The sequence below is a fragment of the Gossypium hirsutum genome, chromosome D03, assembly GCF_007990345.1.
Source record: "Gossypium hirsutum isolate 1008001.06 chromosome D03, Gossypium_hirsutum_v2.1, whole genome shotgun sequence".
NCBI lineage: Eukaryota > Viridiplantae > Streptophyta > Magnoliopsida > Malvales > Malvaceae > Gossypium > Gossypium hirsutum.
Genome location: NC_053439.1, coordinates 19,402,546 through 19,424,928, shown reverse-complemented (window position 1 = coordinate 19,424,928; position 22,383 = coordinate 19,402,546). Strand labels below are relative to the sequence as shown.

Sequence of the window (22,383 nt, the reverse complement as noted above, 5' to 3'; positions counted from 1 at the left end):
AGAACTGCCTTTTTTAAACTATGTGAGATGTTAGAATTGTTAGGGGGATTGAAGCCGTCAAGGTTCATGCTTGTTGATGAGCAAGTAGCAATGTTTTTACATATCATCTCCCATCACCTGAAAAATCGAGTTATCAAGCATCACTTTAGAAGGTCCGGGGAAACTGTTAGCAGAGCATTTTATAGTGTTTTAAATGCTGTCATACGCTTACAAGATGTGTCATTTACAAAGCCGGAGCCAATTACAGCCGATTCTTCTGACACAAGGTGGAAATAGTTTAAGGTATTGGACTGAGTTTTATATATAGCTTGTACAACATTTAGTTGCTTTAGATTTAAAATAGTATTCTAACTCAAGGTTTTATATCATGTGATATAGAATTGCTTAGGTGCTCTTGATGGAACCCACATCAAGATTAGGGTTCCAACAGTTGATAAACCAGATATCGAACGCGAAAAGGTGACATAGTAACAAATATGCTAGGTGTTTGTACATCTGAGATGCAATTTGTTTATGTTCTTCCTGGTTGGGAAGGTTCAGTTGCCGATGGACAGGTTCTTCAAGATGCCATTAGTAGAAGACATAGACTAAAAGTTCCTCATGGTAAAGTGGATAGTTAGAGGACTTTGATATTGTTCATTAAGATCAAACTTTTTGTGCTGAATTAATCATTTTAAAAAAAATTAATTTTATAGGTTGTTATTATCTAGTTGATGCTGGATATACAAATTGTGAGGGATTTCTTGCACCTTTTAGAAGACAACGATATCACTTGAACGAGTGGCGTCAGGGTTATCAGCCAAGTTCTCTGCAAGAGTTTTTTAATATGAAACATGTCTCAGCACATAATGTTATTGAAAGATGCTTTGGGTTATTAAAACTTAGATGGGGAATACTTAGGAGTCCATCGTTCTATCCTGTAAGGGTGCACAATAGAATTATTATTGCATGTTGTTTGCTCCATAATTTTATTCGAACCCATATGAGTATTGATCCCATTGAAGCGAAGGTGGGAGAAGGTTACCTAGTAATGTGGTGGATGACGATGAACCGAATATCACAAATATTCATCCATCGGATGCTTGGGCTACTTGAAGGATGGAACTAGCCAACCAAATGCTCGATGAATGGCAAGCATCTAGAAATTAGTTAGGTTTAGGGACAAATTGAGTTTGACTTAATTTGTTGATGTTATTTTATGTATCTAGTTTATGAAACTTTGGTGGTGTTTGAATAAAATTTTGTATTGTACTAAACTTGTTGAATTATAATTTAATTTCTTTTCATTCAGCATGTGTTATAATTTTAAATTTAGTATTGAGCTTTTGATTCATGATATTGAACTAACAATATAATTTTATAAACTATTCACCTTTTTATTCATGATATCAAAAATAGTAAATAATGTTAATTTTTTTTTCTTAAAATAATTATGTCAGGTGTTCCACAAGCACATGCTTCTTCTCAAGCTTCTCGAGGAACCAAAAGAAAATGGGTTCCAGAAGAAGATGCAGTCTTGGTTTCTTGCATGGTAGACTTGCACAATGTTGGAACATTTAATGCTGATACCGGGTTCAAAGCCAGTTATTTGAACGAGTTGGAAAAAATGCTAGAAAAGGTTTTACCAAATGCAATGTTGAAGGCGAAACCAAATATTGAATCGAGGATTAGGTTACTAAAAAGGGAATGGTCAATCGTCTATGACATGCTTAATGACCAAAACAATAGTGGTTTTGGTTAGGACGAGCATAGGCAGCTCGTTGTTGCTGAAGATGCAGTTTGGGACTCCTATTTAAAGGTAAAATGTATTTCAAGTCTTTATTTGTTTTTTTACCAAAATTATAACTAATATGATTTCCTCATTTTTTTAGAGTCACAAAGAAGCCGCTCAATTCAGACATCGTACTTTCCCTTACTACGACTAGCTTACTGCCATATACGCAAGAGATCGAGTGACTGGGAAAGATGCTCAAACAGTTGCTGATGTTCTTGAAGAAATAAATGCTGAGGATGTACCTACTACAGATATGAATGAAGAGAGTAACACATTCTATGACTGCGAAGCTGATGTCTCTTTGGACGACATGGATGTTTCTGGTACGGAGCCGCGAGGAGATAGAGACCAAGGGGGTTTGATACGAGTCACAAAAGCCCAAATTCTTGAAGGCAAGGCCCAATAAGCAAATTCCCAGCCCAATCAAGAAATCCATCCATACTTAGTTGAAAATCAAGCCAAATTGTCAAAGTGGCCCAAGTTGTAAAGTTTTATTTTTATTTTTATTTATTTATTTATTTATTTACTTAGTTTAAATTTTTATGTCAATATTCAGTCCAAGAGTCCCAGATAAAATGACCTTTGACCGAATTTTCATATTAAAATAATTAGGAGTTTTTTTTATTTTAGTTTTCTAATTAGATTGGGACTAGTTATAAGGCCTATTTAAAGGCATGGCTGTCCACCTTGTTAAACACTTATCATTATTATTAAAATTTCAGCTTTGTTGAGAGCAGAATTTTCTTTGAGTTTTCTCCAAGATTTCTCTCTTGAGTTTTCTTTAGAAGTTGTTTTAACAATCTTGTGATTGTGGGAGCCATCTTCAACCTTCTTCTTGCCATTGATATTCTTTGGAGGGGAGATTAGAGCCGTTTGAAGGGAGTTATGAGATCTTTCGAGATTTCAAGGCTTCTTAGGACTTATCTTTTAATTTCTTACTGTCAATTCTTTCTTTATTTCTACTTGTGCTGAATCATTATCTAATCTATTTTCTGTTCTTATTGTGTTTTCAGCCTTTTTCTATCTTAAGGAATCAGCCCAAAAATCCCCAATTTCTAGGGTTTTTCCATACTCTTTTTGGGTGAAATTAGATTGTCGAAATTTGGGGAAAACTATCTTGGTGTTCAATTGGGCAGAATCACAATCTCCTTGAGGGTTTCAAGAACCCTAACACTTATTTCTATTCTCAATTTGATTCTTTGTTGATTTGGGGATTTTATTTCAGATCTGAAAATTCAAAAATCTAATCTTTTAATTTTCTGTTTCGTTTCAGATCTAATTGTTTAGGGTTTTCGTAGGAGTTTCTCGTGACTTGGCAACTCGATCTTGGTCCGCGCGCAACCCCGTATCATTTGGTATCAGATTTTGGGCGTTTTGGGTGTTCTTGGTTTATTTCTAAACTGATCTGAAATTTTACATACATGTTTTTGGCACTGTGATTGAATATAAAAAAATTATTCCCGCAAAAAAAAATCAGTCAAAAAAGTCAAAAAATCAAAAAAAGACGAAATTCAATAAAAATTTAATAAAAGGTGCAGCGGGTTGAATTTGGTGCCCAAAATTTCCAGATCAAAAATTCAATATATAAGGACACTCCAGATTTAATTTCATGATTTTTGGAGATCGGGAACACCTCGAACGAAGTTGTCAAGTTACTCCACAGTTTTTCAGGTTTTCTGTTTTCAGCAATTTTTATTGATTCTTAGCTGTAGGTTTTCATTTGTTTGCTTTTTATTATCCTTTTAAAATATCTAACACCTTCTTGTTTCTTGTTAGTAGGATTTAAACGTGTGCACAATCCTTCCTCGGTGCAACACGAATCACTTGGTGTCTCGTCAGTTTTTGGCATCCTAGTGCAAATTAGGATTCTTTGGTAGTTTGGTTCACACTCTCTAATTGGTTGATATAAACTCTGATAAAGAACTCACAAGATTGAATTCGACCTCATTGAGAATTTGATTTTTCTTTTTGAGTGATTAATGGTGAGGTTTGCTAACTTTTATTTTTGAGTGTTGAGTGTTTATTTTTACAGGTTTTGAAGATGTCTAAAGGTGATAATAATGATGCACTTATGAAAGTCCAACAACAGTTAGACAGACATACTGCTGCAATCACACAAATAAATGCTACACTTCAAGCATTGAATACTACTTTGAATGAGGTACGAGTGAATCAAAAACATCAATATCGAGATCCAATTAAGGAAGATAGGGATAACCAGCCCCATAGGTGCAACCCTCAACGTGTCCCTAGAATGGATGATGATTGTCATGATCATGGACAATCATCTTTGGCAAAACCAAAGAGCGAGCAGCAACGAGAACATCTCTTTCATACTCGCTGCCACGTACAAGGTAAGCTTTGTAGAGTTATTATTGATGGTGAAAGTTGCTTGAACATAGCCAGCACGACGATGGTGGAAAAGCTTTGCTTAACCACTACCAAGCATCCACAACCTTATCAACTACAAGGGCTTAGCAACGAAGGCCAATTTAGGGTCACTCAACAAGTGCGCATCGCCTTTTCTATCGGTAAGTATGAAGACGAAGTTGTGTACGACGTAATGCCTATTCAAGCCTGCCATTTGTTGCTAGGAGAACCGTGGCAACTGGATCGAAAAGTCACTCACGATGGTCGTACCAATAGGTATTCTTTCAAGCATCAAGGAAAGAAACTCACCTTAGTGCCGCTCACTCTGGAACAAGTCCATGAGGACCAAATCAAACTGAAAAATTCTATTAAAACAAGTGAGGAAAAAGAAAAAGAGAATGAAAAAGAGCAAAAAGAGATTAAGAGTGAAAAAGAAATTGAAGAAAGAAGAGAAAATGAATTAGAAAAAGAAACAAAAGAAAAAGACGTGGAAAGGGTAGTGAGGAATGTTTCCACTAACCAAGATATGAATTTTTCTTGTGTTGCTACTTTTCAGGTTCCCGAAAGATCGAAAGATAACTTTCAACTTCAATACCTCTCAAATGAAAGACGCTTTCATACGATCAACTTAAGCAAAGATGAAATCACACTACATGATCCCGAAGGTAAGCGAGGTAAGGAAATTTTAGAAACGAGTCCAGTGCAGATTTGAAAATTATTGATAAAACTTTTGGTGACTTAGTTCTTAAAAGATCCCCTCATTTTGATCCGATCAATTGTTACTCTTCGATTGTGGTTGATAAAGTCATTACGAAAAGAAGCGTGATTTGTTATTCTCTTGATTTACCTTGTGTAAAATCCTTGAATTTGTCCAAATCTGTTTTGGAGAATAAGGTAACGAAATTTTCCAAATTTGTTTTCAATTTATATTCGTGCCTTAAACAGTTTATGTGGTTGTACATGAAGTTTGAGTTCCATTTGACAAACGTTAACTCAACAACGAAGATTCGACTACACTATGCCCCCGATGAGCGAAGGTTTGTTTTAAATGAAAAAGGTAAAATCGACCCTTATTCTTCTGCTTATCGAGGTAAGATGCTTGAAACCTTTGAAACACTTTTGTACTCCTCGGATAGTGATAAAGATCGTGTTGATGAACACTTAGATCGAAACGTGCTTGACTGTCCTATTTTATTTATTGATGATCTATCTGTTTTGATGGTTGATAAAAAGATTCTTGTTTTGATAATGCATGTGTGAGTGAATCTATAGACCGTCGATTAATGCATGGTATGATTATGCAACTCTGTGAACCATGTGAATCTTTTCAAATACCTACTTGTGACGATTATGTTTACCATTTGATTTATTACTCGCAATTTATTCATGGTTTGTGGGAACAATGTGAGACGACTGAATGCTTTAAAACATGTCCATCTTTGTTTCAAATATTTGACGAGGCAGTGGTGAGTAAATTAGATTGTTTGCATGGTAATCTGAATCTGTCCATTCACATGCGTTATACCTGTTCTATTATGCTTATGATTGGACTACAAGCTTATTTCCGTTGCTATTTACTATCTCATGGCTATTCTTCTCAGTGGACTCAATTGCCATTAGTCCCGTTCGATAGAGGAAAGTCGAGTTCATTTGATTTTTCAGATTCGAGGACGAATCTTTTTGAGGAAGGGGGGAATGATACGAGTCACAAAAGCCCAAATTCTTGAAGGCAAGGCCCAATAAGCAAATTCCCAGCCCAATCAAGAAATCCATCCATACTTAGTTGAAAATCAGGCCAAATTGTCAAAGTGGCCCAAGTTGTAAAGTTTTATTTTTATTTATTTATTTACTTAGTTTAAATTTTTATGTCAATATTCAGTCCAAGAGTCCCAGATAAAATGACCTTTGACCGAATTTCCATATTAAAATAATTAGGAGTTTTTTTTATTTTAGTTTTCTAATTAGATTGGGACTAGTTATAATGCCTATTTAAAGGCATGGCTGTCCACCTTGTTAAACACTTATCATTATTATTAAAATTTCAGCTTTGTTGAGAGCAGAATTTTCTTTGAGTTTTCTCCAAGATTTCTCTCTGGAGTTTTCTTTAGAAGTTGTTTTAACAATCTTGTGATTGTGGGAGCCATCTTCAACCTTCTTCTTGCCATTGATATTCTTTGGAGGGGAGATTAGAGCCGTTTGAAGGGAGTTGTGAGATCTTTCGAGATTTCAAGGCTTCTTAGGACTTATCTTTTAATTTCTTACTGTCAATTCTTTCTTTATTTCTACTTGTGCTGAATCATTATCTAATCTATTTTCTGTTCTTATTGTGTTTTCAGCCTTTTTCTATCTTAAGGAATCAGCCCAAAAATCCCCAATTTCTAGGGTTTTTCCATACTCTTTTTGGGTGAAATTAGATTGTCGAAATTTGGGGAAAACTATCTTGGTGTTCAATTGGGCAGAATCACAATCTCCTTGAGGGTTTCAAGAATCCTAACACTTATTTCTATTCTCAATTTGATTCTTTGTTGATTTGGGGATTTTATTTCAGATCTGAAAATTCAAAAATCTAATCTTTTAATTTTCTGTTTCGTTTCAGATCTAATTGTTTAGGGTTTTCGTATGAGTTTCTCGTGACTTGACAACTCGATCTTGGTCCGCGCGCAACCCCGTATCAGGGTTCCTCATCTTCAAACAAGAGAAAGAAGAAATCTGCTACTCGTGATAATATGTATTCTTCATTTGATGAGGCTGCCACTTTATTGGCCGAAAACATCAAGGCCGTTGGCGATCAAATCAGTAGGAGTATTGCCTCCGAGGTGGTAGTTCAGCAGAAGTCAGAAGAATATCAAAACATGGAAGAGAAAGCTTCAAATTTATACTCAACCTTATGGGAAATTGAAGGTTTAACCGACGATTAGCGGTATAAAGCTTTGAGTAAAATTCCAGATCATCCAACTCAAATGATCGTTTTCTTTAGTTTACCTTCTGTTACGCGATTGGAATGGGTCAGAAGATTTCTTTCTCACTATTAAAAATCAATGTTCAAACTTTTTGATGTTGTAAAACTATATAACATATGGATTATGATGTAGAATTTTATTTTCATCTAACCTTTTCTTAATATAAGTTAATTATGTTTATGTAGAATATAATTCTCAAGTTATATTTTGATTTTAGTAAATTCATATAAGAACATTTTATTATTAAGAATTTTATGAAATTATATATCATTATTAAATTATATTTAATATTAATTATTTTAAATTGTATAAATTCATATAAGAAAATTTATTATCAAGAATTTTATGAAATTATATATTATTATTAAATTATATGTAATAATAATTATTTTAAATTATACAAATTCATATAAGATAATTTATTAGTTATAATTATTTTAAATTTTATTAAGTCATATATTTTAATTAAAATATATTTAATATTAATTATTTCAAATTATATTTTATAGAATCATATATTATGATTTGAGTAAATTCATATAAGAATATTAATAATTATTAAGAATTTTATTAAGTCATATATTTTAATTAAAATATATTTAATATTAATTATTTCAAATTATCTTTTATAGTATCATATATTATGATTTGAGTAAATTCATATAAGAATATTAATAATTATTAAGAATTTTATTAAGTCATATATTTTAATTAAAATATATTTAATATTAATTATTTCAAATTATCTTTTATAGTATCATATATTATGATTTGAGTAAATTCATATAAGAATATTAATTATTAAGGATTTTATTAAATTATATATTTAATTAAATATATTTAATAATAATTATGTTAATTTATATTTTATAGTATCATATATTATGATTTGAGTAAATTCATATAAGAATATTGATTATTAAGGATTTTATTAAATTATATATTTTAATAATAATATATTTAATAATAATTATGTTAATTTATATTTTATAGTATCATATATTATGATTTGAGTAAATTCATATAAGAATATTGATTATTAAGAATTTTATTAAATTATATATTTTAATTATAATATATTTAATAATAATTATGTTTAAATATGATTAAATTATTTATTATTGATATTAATAATCTTATTAAAATTTAAATAACAATAACAATAATCATTTACCAAAACAAATTTATGCTAAGGGTATTCTAGTCATTTTAGTTTTTTCATTATGCTATTACACCTCTATTCCATTCAACCAAACACAAGAATACTATTACGCCTCTATTCCATTACATTCAACCAAACAATTGATTTACTATTACACCTCTATTCCATTACACCTCTATTCCAATACAGCCATTACGTCCCTATTACATGGGTCCCACTTATTGTTATGTTTGGTTGGGTGTAATGCCCTATTATACATTACGCCCCTATTCTGTCATATCTGCTGCTTTCTATTCCAGAAGGAAAGCTCAATTTTCATGCGTTTTAGCTTCTCCCAATTTCTTCTGCCCTGTTTTACCCTCCCAACTGCTCCTTTTGATTTCTTCTGATTCCATAACTTTTTCCTTCCTTTCAGCCGCCACAACTGCTTCTTCTTCATCACTCATCAACGGACTGCTTCTTCTTCTTCATCCGCTCGCCGGCTGCCAATCATCTGTGTTCATTTTTGGACAACAGTGTTTTGACAGTTCGTATTCCGTAGGACACCAGTACGAGAGGGGAAGATCCGTGTCGATGCTTCTCCATTGCCTGACATCCTTATACAAGAAAGGTTTTTTATTTGCTAACATTTTACATCTCATTCTGTTCTCTGAAAAAAAAACTTGATAATAATAATAATAACAAAAATCCGTCTAAAAGTAAGACCCCAAATCACAGCCCGCTGTCTCTTCTTCGCTGTTGGTGCTTCAGTTTCGTCCTCGTCGGTGTGCCTGCTCGTTGGTGCCGCCCTTGTATGGTTTTTCTCTGCTGGTTGAACTTCAATTTCTTCTCTCTTGTCGTGGAGTACTTCATACGCGGGATTGACGAAGGTGAAGTATTTAGTCCTTTTGTAACATTCTAATTAATCGAATCTGAATGAGTTAAAATTTTGATGTGTGATTTCAGTCGGCGCTCTTCAATTTCCTCTATTGTATACACCGACCATTGCCAAAAAAAAAAACACACACACACACAACAACAACAACAACAACAAAGTAATTAAGAGATAAAGAGAAGGGAAAACATTTGATTTCTAAATAGGCTGTTTTCGATTTTTGCCTTTTTCTCGTCTTCGAGTATTAAAATTTACTGTCTTATGACTTATTCCTTTTTTCTTCTTTTTTCTTCTTTTTTGATGGAAATGTTGTCTTTTGGCTTGAGTTTGTTTGATACATTTTTGCAAAATAATTGACTGTTTTGGGTGGCAACTGGCAAGGCAACAAATATAGTCACAATGTTATAGTTGTAAATTTAGCATTGGCGAAGTCGGAAGTAGAGTTGTCAATCTTTGTAAGAAAAAAATTGCTTTATTTTTTTAATCATGCGCATCTTCTTAGATGACTTCAACTTCTTGAACTTGATTCCTATCTCCATCAAGTAGAGTTATCTGCATAAAAAATGGCTTGTTACGTGGGCTTCTTAGGAATTGCTGTTCTAATTTAGCAATTTAGTTGTCTTGTTATGTTGTCTGTTGGTGTACTGAGATGAATTTGATGCTGAAATTTTATCTGAATTTTGGATTTGTAAGGGTGCTTGTTGTAATTGAATTTCAGTAGTTTTGTTTTGACAACACTGCTTTATTAATAAACTTATTTTGCTTTTCTAAAGCATAATATGTTTGTTTTTTAATCAGTTAAACAGAATTTTAATTGCTTATATGTATACATATTAGTGAATTATGAAGTTTGGCATTTTTTGTTATGGTAAGTTTTTCATTTTTTGGGGGTCAGATTTAATTTAGGTTTGCTTTAGTTTTGCGGGTTAGCTTCAAAGCTTGATGACATTGAAAAATTATTCAAGTATTTTAGTGTAAAGTTTGGGTTTTCTTCAAGGAGAGACGTGGAATTGAAAAGCTAGAGTGTTGGCGATTGAGGTTAGTCTCTATTATTGTTTTTATATTCTTTTCTACTTCTAAATTCAAAATCACCTAATACAAAATATGATTCTTTTTATTACTGTTTGCACTTTTATATTTCCTCAACAATTTCTAATTTGAGTTTATAGAAGCAATAAACCCATGTAGTAAATAGGATGCAATTGAATAAATTCATTCGTGTTGTGTTTCCCCGGAATTTTGTGATAGGTTATTCCGTTTTCGAGGGGAAGTGTATGGGAGCAACCTCCACCAGACTTATCATCGTTTTTGTACAAGAATCAGATAGTTTACTTGGGAATGTCGCTTGTTCCTTCTGTTACAGAGTTGATACTGGCTGAATTTCTTTACCTTCAATATGAATATGAGCAGAAGCCTATTTACTTGTACATAAACTCCACTGGAACAACCAAGGTATGATTTTCTTATTGGAAGTTGACCCTGTTCTAGAGACTGCAGTAGTTTCTGTTGCTATTGCCTTGTTGGCATTGAATGCTAAATGAATGCCAAGGAATGCAAGCTTATGTTTAGAATGCGTTCTGAATCTGTCTTCTATTAAAATGTATTTTATGTGAGCTTCGTAAGTAAAAAAAATATTTCTTTTTTTTTTCTGGCATTATTAAGATACTAAAATGTTGCGTTTGTTTGCTCCCTTTTTCTAACATTATTAAATTTTGTTTTCACATTTTTCAAGGTGGCGAGAAGTTGGGTTATGACTAAACTATAGGCTGCATAGATTGACCATAAATTTACTCATTAAAGCTGACTTTACAAATTTTGCTGTTGGATTTGCTTCCAAATTTGGGCTAAACACAACTGCTTGTTTCTTGTACGTATTACACTCAAAGGTTAAACTCTATGCCAAACATATGGGAAAATCAACTGAGCAGATTGAAGAAGATATAAGGCGCCCAAAATATTTTAGCCCCAGTGAAGCAGTTGAATATGGCATCATAGATAAGGTTCTCATACTCGAAGTGGTTATTTGTTCTGTACTAATTTTCTTGCATTTCTATGCTATATTCTTTTTTCTAATTTTTATAATTTGCAGGTATTGTACAATGAAAGGAGCAGTGAAGACAGTGGTGTTGTTTCTGACCTTAAAAAGGCTCAACTTATCTGAACATAAGAGAACTTGTACCTGTGACAGTTTGTATTCACATACAAGCCTTCTATATTCTTCTTATTTCAGGGGCTACAGATTTTAGCAATTGATTGAACTCAATTTTATAGCACAAGTTTGAATGAATTCCTTCTATTTTGCTTGTTTGTATGCATGTTACTTTGGTTTTGCTGGAATTATTTGTTGTGAATGTAAGAGATATACGAAAACGTTTGATACCTCTGTTATAAGCATTAGCTTAGACGATAGAGTGATAGATGTTGCTCCCTTGAGGAGTTATATCGACCATGATGAATATTTAAGGGATCATGGGCTCAATTACGATACTTCATCATTGAACTCAAGTTTCGGTGTCATTTAGAACTATATGTTCTGTTTTTTTATGGTTTACTCCATAGTAATGTTTTTATAGTTATATTTTGCAAGTGGTGATGTAATAAGTTGATTTTTATTGGTATTGAAAATTTTGAATTTGGGATCGAATTTTTAAGTTGAGGTAGTTCGAAAATTTTAATCGAGCAATTACAAGACCTGTACAAAATTATAGGATTTATTGCACTAGTGATTACTTAGATGAGCCGTTAGATATAATACAATGAATAAATTGTAAGGTGATTAAAATTGAAGGAATTAATTAGAAATATTTTATTAAAAATAAAACTAATTAAATGTGTATATTCATATACAACGCATTAATTAAAAATATTTTATAGTATCATATATTATGATTTTAGTAAATTCATATAAGAATATTTATTATTAATAATTTTATTAGATTATATATTTTAATTAAAATATATTTAATAATAATTATTTCAAATTATATTTTATAGTATCATATATTATGATTTTAGTAAATTCATATAAGAATATTTATTATTAAGAAATTTATTAAATTATATATTTTAATTAAAATATATTTAATAATAATTATTTCAAATTATATTTTATAGTATCATATATTATGATTTTAGTAAATTCATATAAGAATATTTATTAAATTATATATTTTAATTAAAATATATTTAATAATTATTTCAAATTATATTTTATAGTATCATTTATTATGATTTTAGTAAATTCATATAAGAATATTTATTATTATGAATTTTATTAAATTATATATTTTAATTAAAATATATTTAATAATTATTTCAAATTATATTTTATAGTATCATATATTATGATTTTAGTAAATTCATATAAAAATATTTATTACTAATAATTTTATTAAATTATATATTTTAGTTAAAATATATTTAATAATTATTTCAAATTATATTTTATAGTATCATATATTATGATTTTAGTAAATTCATATAAGAATATTTACTATTAAGAATTTTATTAAATTATATATATTAATTAAAATAATTTAATAATAATTATGTTAAAATATTATTAAATTATTTGTTATTGATATTAATAATTTTATTTAAATTTAATAACAATAACAATAATCATTTACCTAAACAAATTTCTGCTAAGGGTATTCTAGTTATTTTAGTTTTTTTCCTTATGCTATTACACCTCTATTCCATTCAACCAAACACAAGAATACCATTACGTCTCTATTCCATTCCATTCAACTAAACAAAAGAATTACCTATTATGCCTCTATTCCATTACACCTCTATTCCATTACAGCGAACCAAACGTGCCCTAAATGTATTTGTCGAAGTCTCATATTATGAAAATTATGTCGGATTATTTAATTAGGCCTAGTTTAATTAATTATTAAAAAAATTAAATCAATTAATAATTAATAATTTTAGTGGTTTAATATTTTTTACACATATTTAATAATCCATAATAGACTTTTTCTATAAATATTGTGAACGATAATAACTAGAGAAAGAGCTAGTTATATTTTAATAAAGAATATTTGCATTTAAATTACACTAATTTCTTTAAACATTATATTATTCTTTTGATGATTTATGTTTACAATTTGACTTTGTTTAAAATAACATGAAATATTTTTAAAAAATAAAGATAAAAATGTAAACTAAATTTTTTTATAATTTAAAATTTATATTTATGAAATAGTCTAATTATATTCCTATTTAATTTTAACTAATAAACTAAAATATATCTTATAACTTAAATTCAATAGTTAATTTTCGAACCCCTACAATTTTTTTTTAACTTACCAAATAAAACATGTTCCTTGCTGATAGATTATTAAATTTAATATTTATAATAACTAATTCTATTTAAGAAAAAAAAAAAAACTCTATCATCAACACTGCATTTGAATTTAAGACCTATTTAATCTGACCGATAGAGTGCAGCCTATTTTACATTGACATGGATATATTAACATGTCATATTGATGTAGAGACGATTCAGAGAAGAATTTATAGCAAAAAAAGGCACCAAACTTGCGTGATTTGGTTGAGTTCTAACCATTTCAACATGATGGTTTCAAACTTCAAATTGCAATTGGTAATCCATATAATTAATTAGGCGCCCATGTTTCTCCCAACTCATCAAATGTGAAAATGAATGCAACTGTTACTGCCTGATCGTTTTTCTTACCTCTATTACAAGGCAACCGTGTATATATATATATTAATATTTCATTGTCTTTCATTAAATATATGTAAGGCGCCCTAAATTCAACATACAGTAGCTAGTGCCATTAAGTAAGCATATCAGGTTCTCTGAACTTTGTATACGAGAGGCTGCTGTCGTTGATACTTGATTTATATATAGTATAATATATTTTGTGCCATTTTGGGTTTGAATTTAATGCTTGAACTACTTAAATTAATATAGGCTTACCCTGGCTCATAGGGTACTAACCGATAACCAAATGAAAACATCAACAAAATGAAAAATAAAAGCTGATTAAAGCATGCGTCCACTACACCGTGAATGGAAACATGTGGAAAAAAAATTGGGATGGTGTTGGCCATGAGTTTCACACTGTCCCCATTCACCTCTAGAAATTTAAATGCAAAGGAGTGTTGGATTTCCATGTGTGGCTGACGCCAAACCTCTGATACTTTGGAAAGAGTCGTTCCTTGGAGGGCATGCAATGCAATGAAGCCTATCCAAAGCTTCCAACACCTGGATCAGATTGTGACCCTTTATGATTGATCTTTCTTTTATGATTGGTTTCCTTTGTATTTTGTAGTACTATTTAGCTTGCTTCTTCTGCAACCCGTGACCTACATGATTCAGGGCTTCATTTTGTTTGAAAGCTGACAAAACATTGACAGTTTTCTAACCCCAAGGCCTAAGGTTGGTAAAGCAGTTAACGCTACAGCCACATCAACCAATGCCCTAATATTTTCTATATATTTATAGCAGTTACAAGTATTTAAATGACTCCAGTAAACGTTATAAGTGATGGCTGATGTTACAAGTAAAATAAATATAACTCCAGTGAAAAGTGATTATTTAAACATATATTTATTTAAAGAGTTAGGTTTATTATTCAGAAATGCGATTATGCATGTAAACATTTATTTGAATTGTTTGTGTCTGTATGAATAAATATCAATTTTTTATAAACACGACTTATAAATTATAATGCACTTGAATGACAAAAAAAAAATGAAATAAAGGTACATTTCTTCTCTTTTTAACTTCTAATTTTCATAGGTTATTCTATAAAGATTTTTTTACAAAATTTCTTAATAAAAATATCATATTTTTATTATACATTGCTCATACTTAGTCAATTATTTTATTTAATGCAAAATGTAAAAGGTCACTGAATTTTAGTATATCCTCGAGGTTTATCTGTCGACAAATTTTTTACACACCATTTATATATTGCGGTGAATAAAGACTTAAAAAATAATATATCTGCACGTATTGAAGCTTTTGTTTATTTCACATTATTTTATTATTAGGTTAATATGTGTTTTGTCCCTTGAACTTAGTCACTTGTATCTAAGTGGTACCTAGTTATGTTTACCTAATCCGTACTTAAACTTTAATTTGATCACATAGTTTGGTACCTCTGCAATAACATCATTTAAAATGTGATGATGTGGTACTAAAAACCAATAATATGATGACAAGAGGCAAACATAATAAAAATTCTTAATATATATAACATTATAAAAAATATATATAAATTATTTCAATGAATTGGACAAATTGTTGTCCATGGATATTCTCAAAGTGGAATAATATTTATAATTTTTTTTATAATATTTAATAAAAAGGTTTGAATCTAGATAATCATTTCCTAGGTTTATTCCAGAAGGGAAATAATTTTATAAATTGTTATATATTTATAAGTTTCTTAATATTTTTATATTTCATAGTTTTTGTTTTCAAGTGTTATAGTGTGGCGTTGTCACGTGTTATCATATTATTGGTTGTCAATTTCATGTCGTCACATTTCAACGATGTTACTACAAATGTATCAAAAAGTGTGACTGAATTAAAGTTTAAGTACGGGATATGTTAAAAAAAAACTTTTGTACTAGTTAATTACAAGTAGCCAAGTATTTGAAGCAAGTGATTTGAGTCTTCTAGTATTGATTTGAGGATTTATATATTACATATTCGAATATTTGATTTATTGTTCGATATTAATATATAGTGCATACGAATACCAATCAAAGAATACAAATTACTTAAAATCGTTTTGATTTTAATTTAAATATATTAGATATTTAAATTCGTTACTGAAATTTGAATTAGTGATAAGAATCAATACATTTTTATATTCAAACTGAGTATCCATTTTGAAGTTTTTGTTTAAACTTAAATTTGTATTTTTCAAAAATGGTTTGAAAAATATAACATTTTCTAAAATTTAATTAATGAATTATTTTATTTTTAGTTGTACAAGTGTTTCAAATTGCATATACATTATGATAATATTACTAAATTGAACATTTATTTTTATTTTTTATCTATATATAAATAATTTGTAATAATTACATATTCGATAACTTACATAAAAAAATTGATAAATGGAATTTATTAAATCATTTAAAACTGGTAATGATTTAAAATTAATTTAGTAAAGTTCAACTTAAATTTATAATTTTAAACTAAAAAATAAAATAATTATATATATTTAATTATTAATATTTTTATTAGTGATGTTATAGTTTATGATATTATTTTTATTTATATATTTTATATTTTGGAATTATATTTTAAAGGGATTGATTTACAAGGTAATTAATAAGTTACAAGTTGATTTAGGATTGATAATGACTCAAAGAAAAAAATAGATATTATTTTTCAAACTGTTTATTTAAAAAAATTGTTATGCAAGATAATTTGTGAATCAATTTAGTATTTGTACCGTGGCCGCCTATAAACATATTATCGTTTATAGAATAAATATAACACAGGAAATATAAAAATTAAAAACGGCGGTGTCCGTAAGTGCACCGGTCAAATTGTAATATAGTTGTACAATAAAATACCAAAAGTATTCTGAGGATCGTACCCAAGGGGGATGGAATAAATAATGAAATTATTTTTTACAATAACAAGTCTAAGTAGTAGTAATTATTTCCTATATTACGATTAACCATAAAATAGATTGAATGAAATAAAATAAATAAATAACAAGAAAAAAAAGTAGACGAACTAAATCGAAAATCCAATCAAGAAGATTAACTCGCTTTAGGGTTTGTAATTAACTTCAGTTGAGGGTTTTGAGATGGATTAGTAATTGATTAACTAATTATAACCTCCCAACCTCTAATTAACTAATCGATTAATTGATCTAAACACAAGAAAAAACTCATTTAAAATATGAGGAGCTTGGGCTAAAATATTCAAGACCCAAATTCTTTAATTTTATAATATGTTATTTTTATTATTTTATATATTATGTAATTTATATAATATTAAAATTAAATATATAATACTATAATATAGTATAAAAATATTTGAATTATCTATGTTTAAAATTTTAATAAAAGAAATAGGTAATTAATAAATATTAAATAAAAATAACATATATTAATAACTTTTGATAAATTTTTTATACAAATTAAAAATAATATAAACATGATTAAATGGTTTCGGGTAATTACTTATTAATGTGTATAATTTTGAACAAAATTTCAAATTTTTTGAAAACAATATTGATATAATTAAACTCATCCTGCAAACAGTACATATCTCTAATGCGCTGCCCAGTTCCCAAATCCGTCCCAAAATGTGTACAATATTGGAGACAAAAAGGCTTTAGCAAAAGCAAAACCCCTTAACCACAACCAAAAGCTATAACTCTAGTCTATAAGTATTGTTAATAGGAAATTCCTAGTTTTGTTTTTGTTTTTTTGTTTTTTGAAGGATTACATAGTTTGACAATCGCAGTTGTATACTAATTTTGCATTTAGTACACATTCTTGAAGTTTTCAAGTTTTAGTAAATATCAGCATGATTTCAGAGTAAATCAAAATATTCTGTGATCAAGTAGCTAAAATAAGGTTTTAATTTTTAATTAAGTTTGTCTCGGCTTCAAACCTTTTTAACCATATCAATTTCTTTTCTTTTTTTAAATGTTAGTTAAGTGGTTTTCTTAAAGGATAAATCTCAAACAAATATATGAATATTGATTTAATGTGCAATTTGATGTAATTATACACATTAAGCTTTTATTGTGGCTCATATGTATATATGAAATTTTAATTTGAATTCAATCATAAACATTTAAAGAAATAAGTGCATCAATTTATTTTTTATTGGATAAAATAATTATTTTTGTGTACAATATATAAGTATAAAGTGATGCTACAACAATAATTGTGTACTTTAAATGGATGCAATTCTAACATTAGTAGGAAGGATCTCGTGACCCACATGCACGCAAACACCCGAATCTTCGGAATAGTATCGAGCTTCCATAGAGCTTTCCAATAGAATCTATGCGGGCCAAAACCAATCTCCTTCAGCAACAACCAGGAATAGGTTGACTTCGAAGTGAACGATCCAAGGGGATTATGAAACCACACAATTCTGTCGCATTGTCCCTCACCCCCATCGGTAAGTTGCAAATTTTGTCCCCCCAATCATGACCATAAAGCTCGTGAACTCTACCAATGCTCCAACATCTATCATCCCCAAGCCAAAGATCTTTAACACTACACTCCATAGGATTAAGCAAATTAGAGTTTAACACCCAACCTGCCAACTGAAACCCTCCTTAAGAGCTTCCATCGCAGCTGCTAAGCTAGACCAAGTGAAAGAAGCTTTGTCAACTTTTTTGGGATGTAAGATGTCACCATTGGGAAAATATTTTGCACTCAACACTTTAAAACACAAGGTTTCTTTATTGTTAATAAGCCTCCAAAGGTACCTAAGAAGAGCCAAATTAAACAGATAAATATCCCTAATGCCGAGACCTCCCATGCCTTTAGGGTGACATAAAGTCTTCCAGGGAAGCATAGCCCAAAATCTTCCCTTCTCCCTGCCCGACCACCACATTCGACTTAGCTTTTCTTGTATATCTTCGATAACACCTTTAGGGGCAAAAAAAAACCAACTGTGCAAATGTTGGAATAGCTTGGAGGATGACTTTTATGACGACTTCTTTACCTCTGAAGGAAAGGAGTCTCTTCGTCCAACTGTTAATCCTGCAAGACAGCTTATTAGTGATTTCATTGGAAACCAATTTTTTCTTTTTACCTACCAAAAGAGGAAGGCCAAGGTAGTTATCAAGTCTTTCCTCCACCTTCATGCCATGAAGATTACCAAAAATTTGTTTTTGCACCCTAGGATGTTAGGGTTAAAAAGAATCATCGACTTTCCAAATTTTATTTCTTGACCTGAAGCATTAGGAAAAACTTTTAGAGTATTAACAAGACTCTCCACGTCACTTTTTTTATTTCTCACAAAAAGTAGGGCGTCATTGGAAGAAAAAAAGGTGATTAATTGTAGGGTCGTTTATACTGGCCTGGATCCCTCTTAAAATATTATTGTCTTATGCATGAATGAGCATCCTCAAAAATGCTTCCATGCAAAAAAGAAACAAATACAGGGAGAGGGGGTCCCCCTGACGGAGTCCCCTATCGGGAATTATGACATCTAACAAAATATTATTGCACTTAACCAAGTATATTACAGAACGAACGCAACACATAGTCTTGTCAATCCACTTGTCAATGAAGCCCATTTTCCTCATGATCAACTCAATAAAGTTCCACTCAACACGACCTTATGCTTTGCTCATATTGATCTTGATAACAAAACCTTTATTAGGGTTGTTCTTGAAACTTTGAAGGTAATGTAAGAGTTTGTGACCGATGAAGATGTTATCATGTATCATTCTTCCAGGGACAAAGGCGCTTTGATTTTGACTAATACACCCCAGGAGGGCAACTTTGAGCCTGTTTGTGAGAACCTTAGAGATGATCTTATAGATGTACCTACAAAGACTAATTGGACATAAATTAGTAATCTCACCAGGGTCTCGAATTTTAGGAATTAAAATGATCATAGTGTCGTTAAGACAAGATATATCTTTTTTTCCATTGAGAACATCCAAGCAGAACTGTATAGTGTCATTTTCCACTCTCTCCCAATTATACTTAAAAAAGCTCCTTGATAGGCCACCAATGCCTGGTGCTTTACACGGGTCCATATGTTTAATAGCTTGAACAACCTCACTTTCCGTGTAGTCTATAATAAGCCAATCATTAGTCTCCTTGTTGATGCACTCTTGGATGTAGTCTAAATCTTGGTTGTCAATGATTTGACCATTTGACCGAAACATTCTACAAAAATAATTCCTAGCCACATTGCAAATTTCTTTATTGTTAGTCACCCAAGCCCCATTCAAGTATTTAAGCTTGTCAATATTGTTCTTCTTGAATCGACCAGTAGCTCTCGCATGAAAGTATCTTGTATTTCTATCTCCTTCCCTAAGCCACTAAGTCTGAGACCTTTGAGCCCAATATTTTTCTTCTTTAGCGTAAAGATAGCCAAGCCTACACCAGATCTTCTTTAAGGTATTAACTCTATTAATCCTATGAGCAGAATCAATAACCATATCAATTTTCTTCTCAAGCTTACAAATATCTCTTTTCATTTTACTGTATTTATCTGGTTGCCACGGGCCTAGATTCATACGAACATTATCAAGCTTTTCAACATAGCTTAAAGCACCCTTGTTCCAAGCATTACTAACAACATTTTTAGCCTCTCTGTCATTTGCCCAGCAGTCATCAAACTTGAAACAAAGTCTAGGGTCTTTGGAATGATCTTTTGGCTTGTGACCCTGCAACTCCATGAGAATTGCATTATGGTCAGACTTAGTTTGGCGCAGCACCCTGGTAGCCATAAAAGGGAAATTCTCAATCATAGAAACAGAGGCTAAAAACCTATCAAGCGTCTCCCTAATCATACTATCACCACTCCTATTATTAACCCAAGTAAACCACCCTCTCTCAGGCTTAATGTCCACGAGGGCCAACTCATCCATGGTTTCTTGAAGCTCATTCATCTGTGCCCACTCCTTCCTACAACCACCTTCTTTTTCAGCATAATTAAAAATGACATTAAAGTCTCCCCCAACTACCTAATCTTCCCTGACCGAACTGCCCACCCTTTTCAACATCTCCCACGAGCTACTTCTAAGGTTAGGATAAACATGCCCGTCAAAGCCAGTAACTTTTAGGTTGTTGTGATTCTCCAACTTAACTAGAGAGTCAATGTGGTACTTTGAGTAGCTCCATATAGCAACGTCGACCCCATCCATCCACATCAACGCAAGGCCACCACTACGACCCTCGGAACTCATGGCTAAACCATTTTGCATCCTACATTTATTTTGACCACGTCATAAGTCATTAGCTTTCATCTTTGTCTCACTAAGAAAAATAATTTCGGGGTTGTTAGAAATTAAAAGTTACTTTAGCTTCTGAACTTTCGCGGGGTTTCCTAACCCATGATAGTTCTAGCATAGGAACTTCATTATTCGTTGATATCTTCTACTATTTTGGCATCCACAAGTGCACTAATGGAAGGAGATGAATCATGATCCGTACCAACAATTGGGAACAATCGCAATGAATCAAGATGTCTGCAAAAATAGCGAAAACAAGAAAACAAACACAACAGCAACCTAAGAAAACCCAGGTAACACTAAAGTGGGCAAGTAAAAAGAAGAAGAAAAGATAACAGGAATGGCAGTCCCAAGCAAGAAAGGAAAAGAAGCGATTAAAGGGAACAACACAAGCCACGAAAACTACTGCCAAGGCACCAAGAAGTTTAGCAAACTCACTCGAAGGTCACTATAAACTACCCAGTGGGACTCACCCTTCCAAGAAACCCGAGAAACCAAGTAGATTAACATAAAAATAGAAAGTAATAAGAAAACGATACTGAAACAAACAAGTAGAAAATAAACCATAAAACATTATGCTTCTTAAAATAAGAAAAGAACGATAAAAAACCTAATATATGAAGGACAAGAAAAACACGTAAATTAAATGCATTTTTATAACAACAAGAAGTAAAATGACTATTTATTATTAACATAGAAAAGTGAAAAATAAAATTTGCCATTAATGGTATACCATGCAGTCGGTGCAAGAACCATGCAAGATAGACGTACAAACCATGCACAACTACGAAACTTTAAGAACAAATTAATAAAAGAAAGGATACAACAAAACCTTATGCAATAACAGTGATCGTTCCCATCAAAACTTAGCCTTAAATAGGCTAAAAATTTCACGGCCAACCACGTATGCACCGGCTGTACACCCTCTGGTGACATGCCACCGCTTCAACGCAAACCCCACCACATGCAGAGACCCCCCACTCAACCATCTGATTATTCTTTTAGAAAGAATAAAGATGGACACAAAATGCCAAAAAACAAGAACTAAAATCCTCAAAATCTTACAGAAAACTATTAACGCGCTTGAAGTCGTTGTGCTCGCTGAGTGGGAAAGGGTTACTAAGGGGAAGAATAGGGGACAAATGTTGTGCCAAACTATTTTTGTGCTTGAAACTATTTGGTGCTTATCATTCTTGAAATCCATACATGTCTTAAGCCTCAGTACGTTACAAGCCAAAAAGTCATATGTGATCTAGGTAGACTTGTTCGCAATTAGAAATCATATTGAACAACTACATTTA

At 31.0% G+C, this 22,383-nt stretch overlaps 2 protein-coding genes across 3 annotated transcripts; both read left to right on the top strand.

The window, feature by feature from the left end:
* Positions 1-8,458: 8,458 nt before the first annotated feature.
* Positions 8,459-10,088, top strand: LOC107950789 (uncharacterized). Of its 2 annotated transcripts, none has more exons than XM_016885747.2 (2): positions 8,459-8,876; positions 9,017-10,088. In XM_016885747.2, exons 1-2 carry the CDS (start codon positions 8,474-8,476, stop codon positions 9,079-9,081), a joined length of 468 nt encoding a protein of 155 aa, XP_016741236.1. In that variant the 5' UTR covers positions 8,459-8,473; the 3' UTR covers positions 9,082-10,088. The 2 variants fall into 2 exon arrangements, with proteins under 2 accessions (XP_016741236.1, XP_016741235.1); XM_016885746.2 differs by having other exon boundaries at positions 8,984-10,088.
* LOC107950095 (ATP-dependent Clp protease proteolytic subunit-related protein 4, chloroplastic) lies at positions 9,984-11,447 on the top strand. Its single transcript, XM_016884839.2, has 5 exons — positions 9,984-10,008; positions 10,159-10,178; positions 10,389-10,592; positions 11,027-11,140; positions 11,230-11,447. The coding sequence occupies exons 1-5, from the start codon at positions 9,984-9,986 to the stop codon at positions 11,299-11,301; spliced, it is 435 nt and encodes a 144-aa protein (XP_016740328.2). The 3' UTR covers positions 11,302-11,447.
* Positions 11,448-22,383: the final 10,936 nt, after the last annotated feature.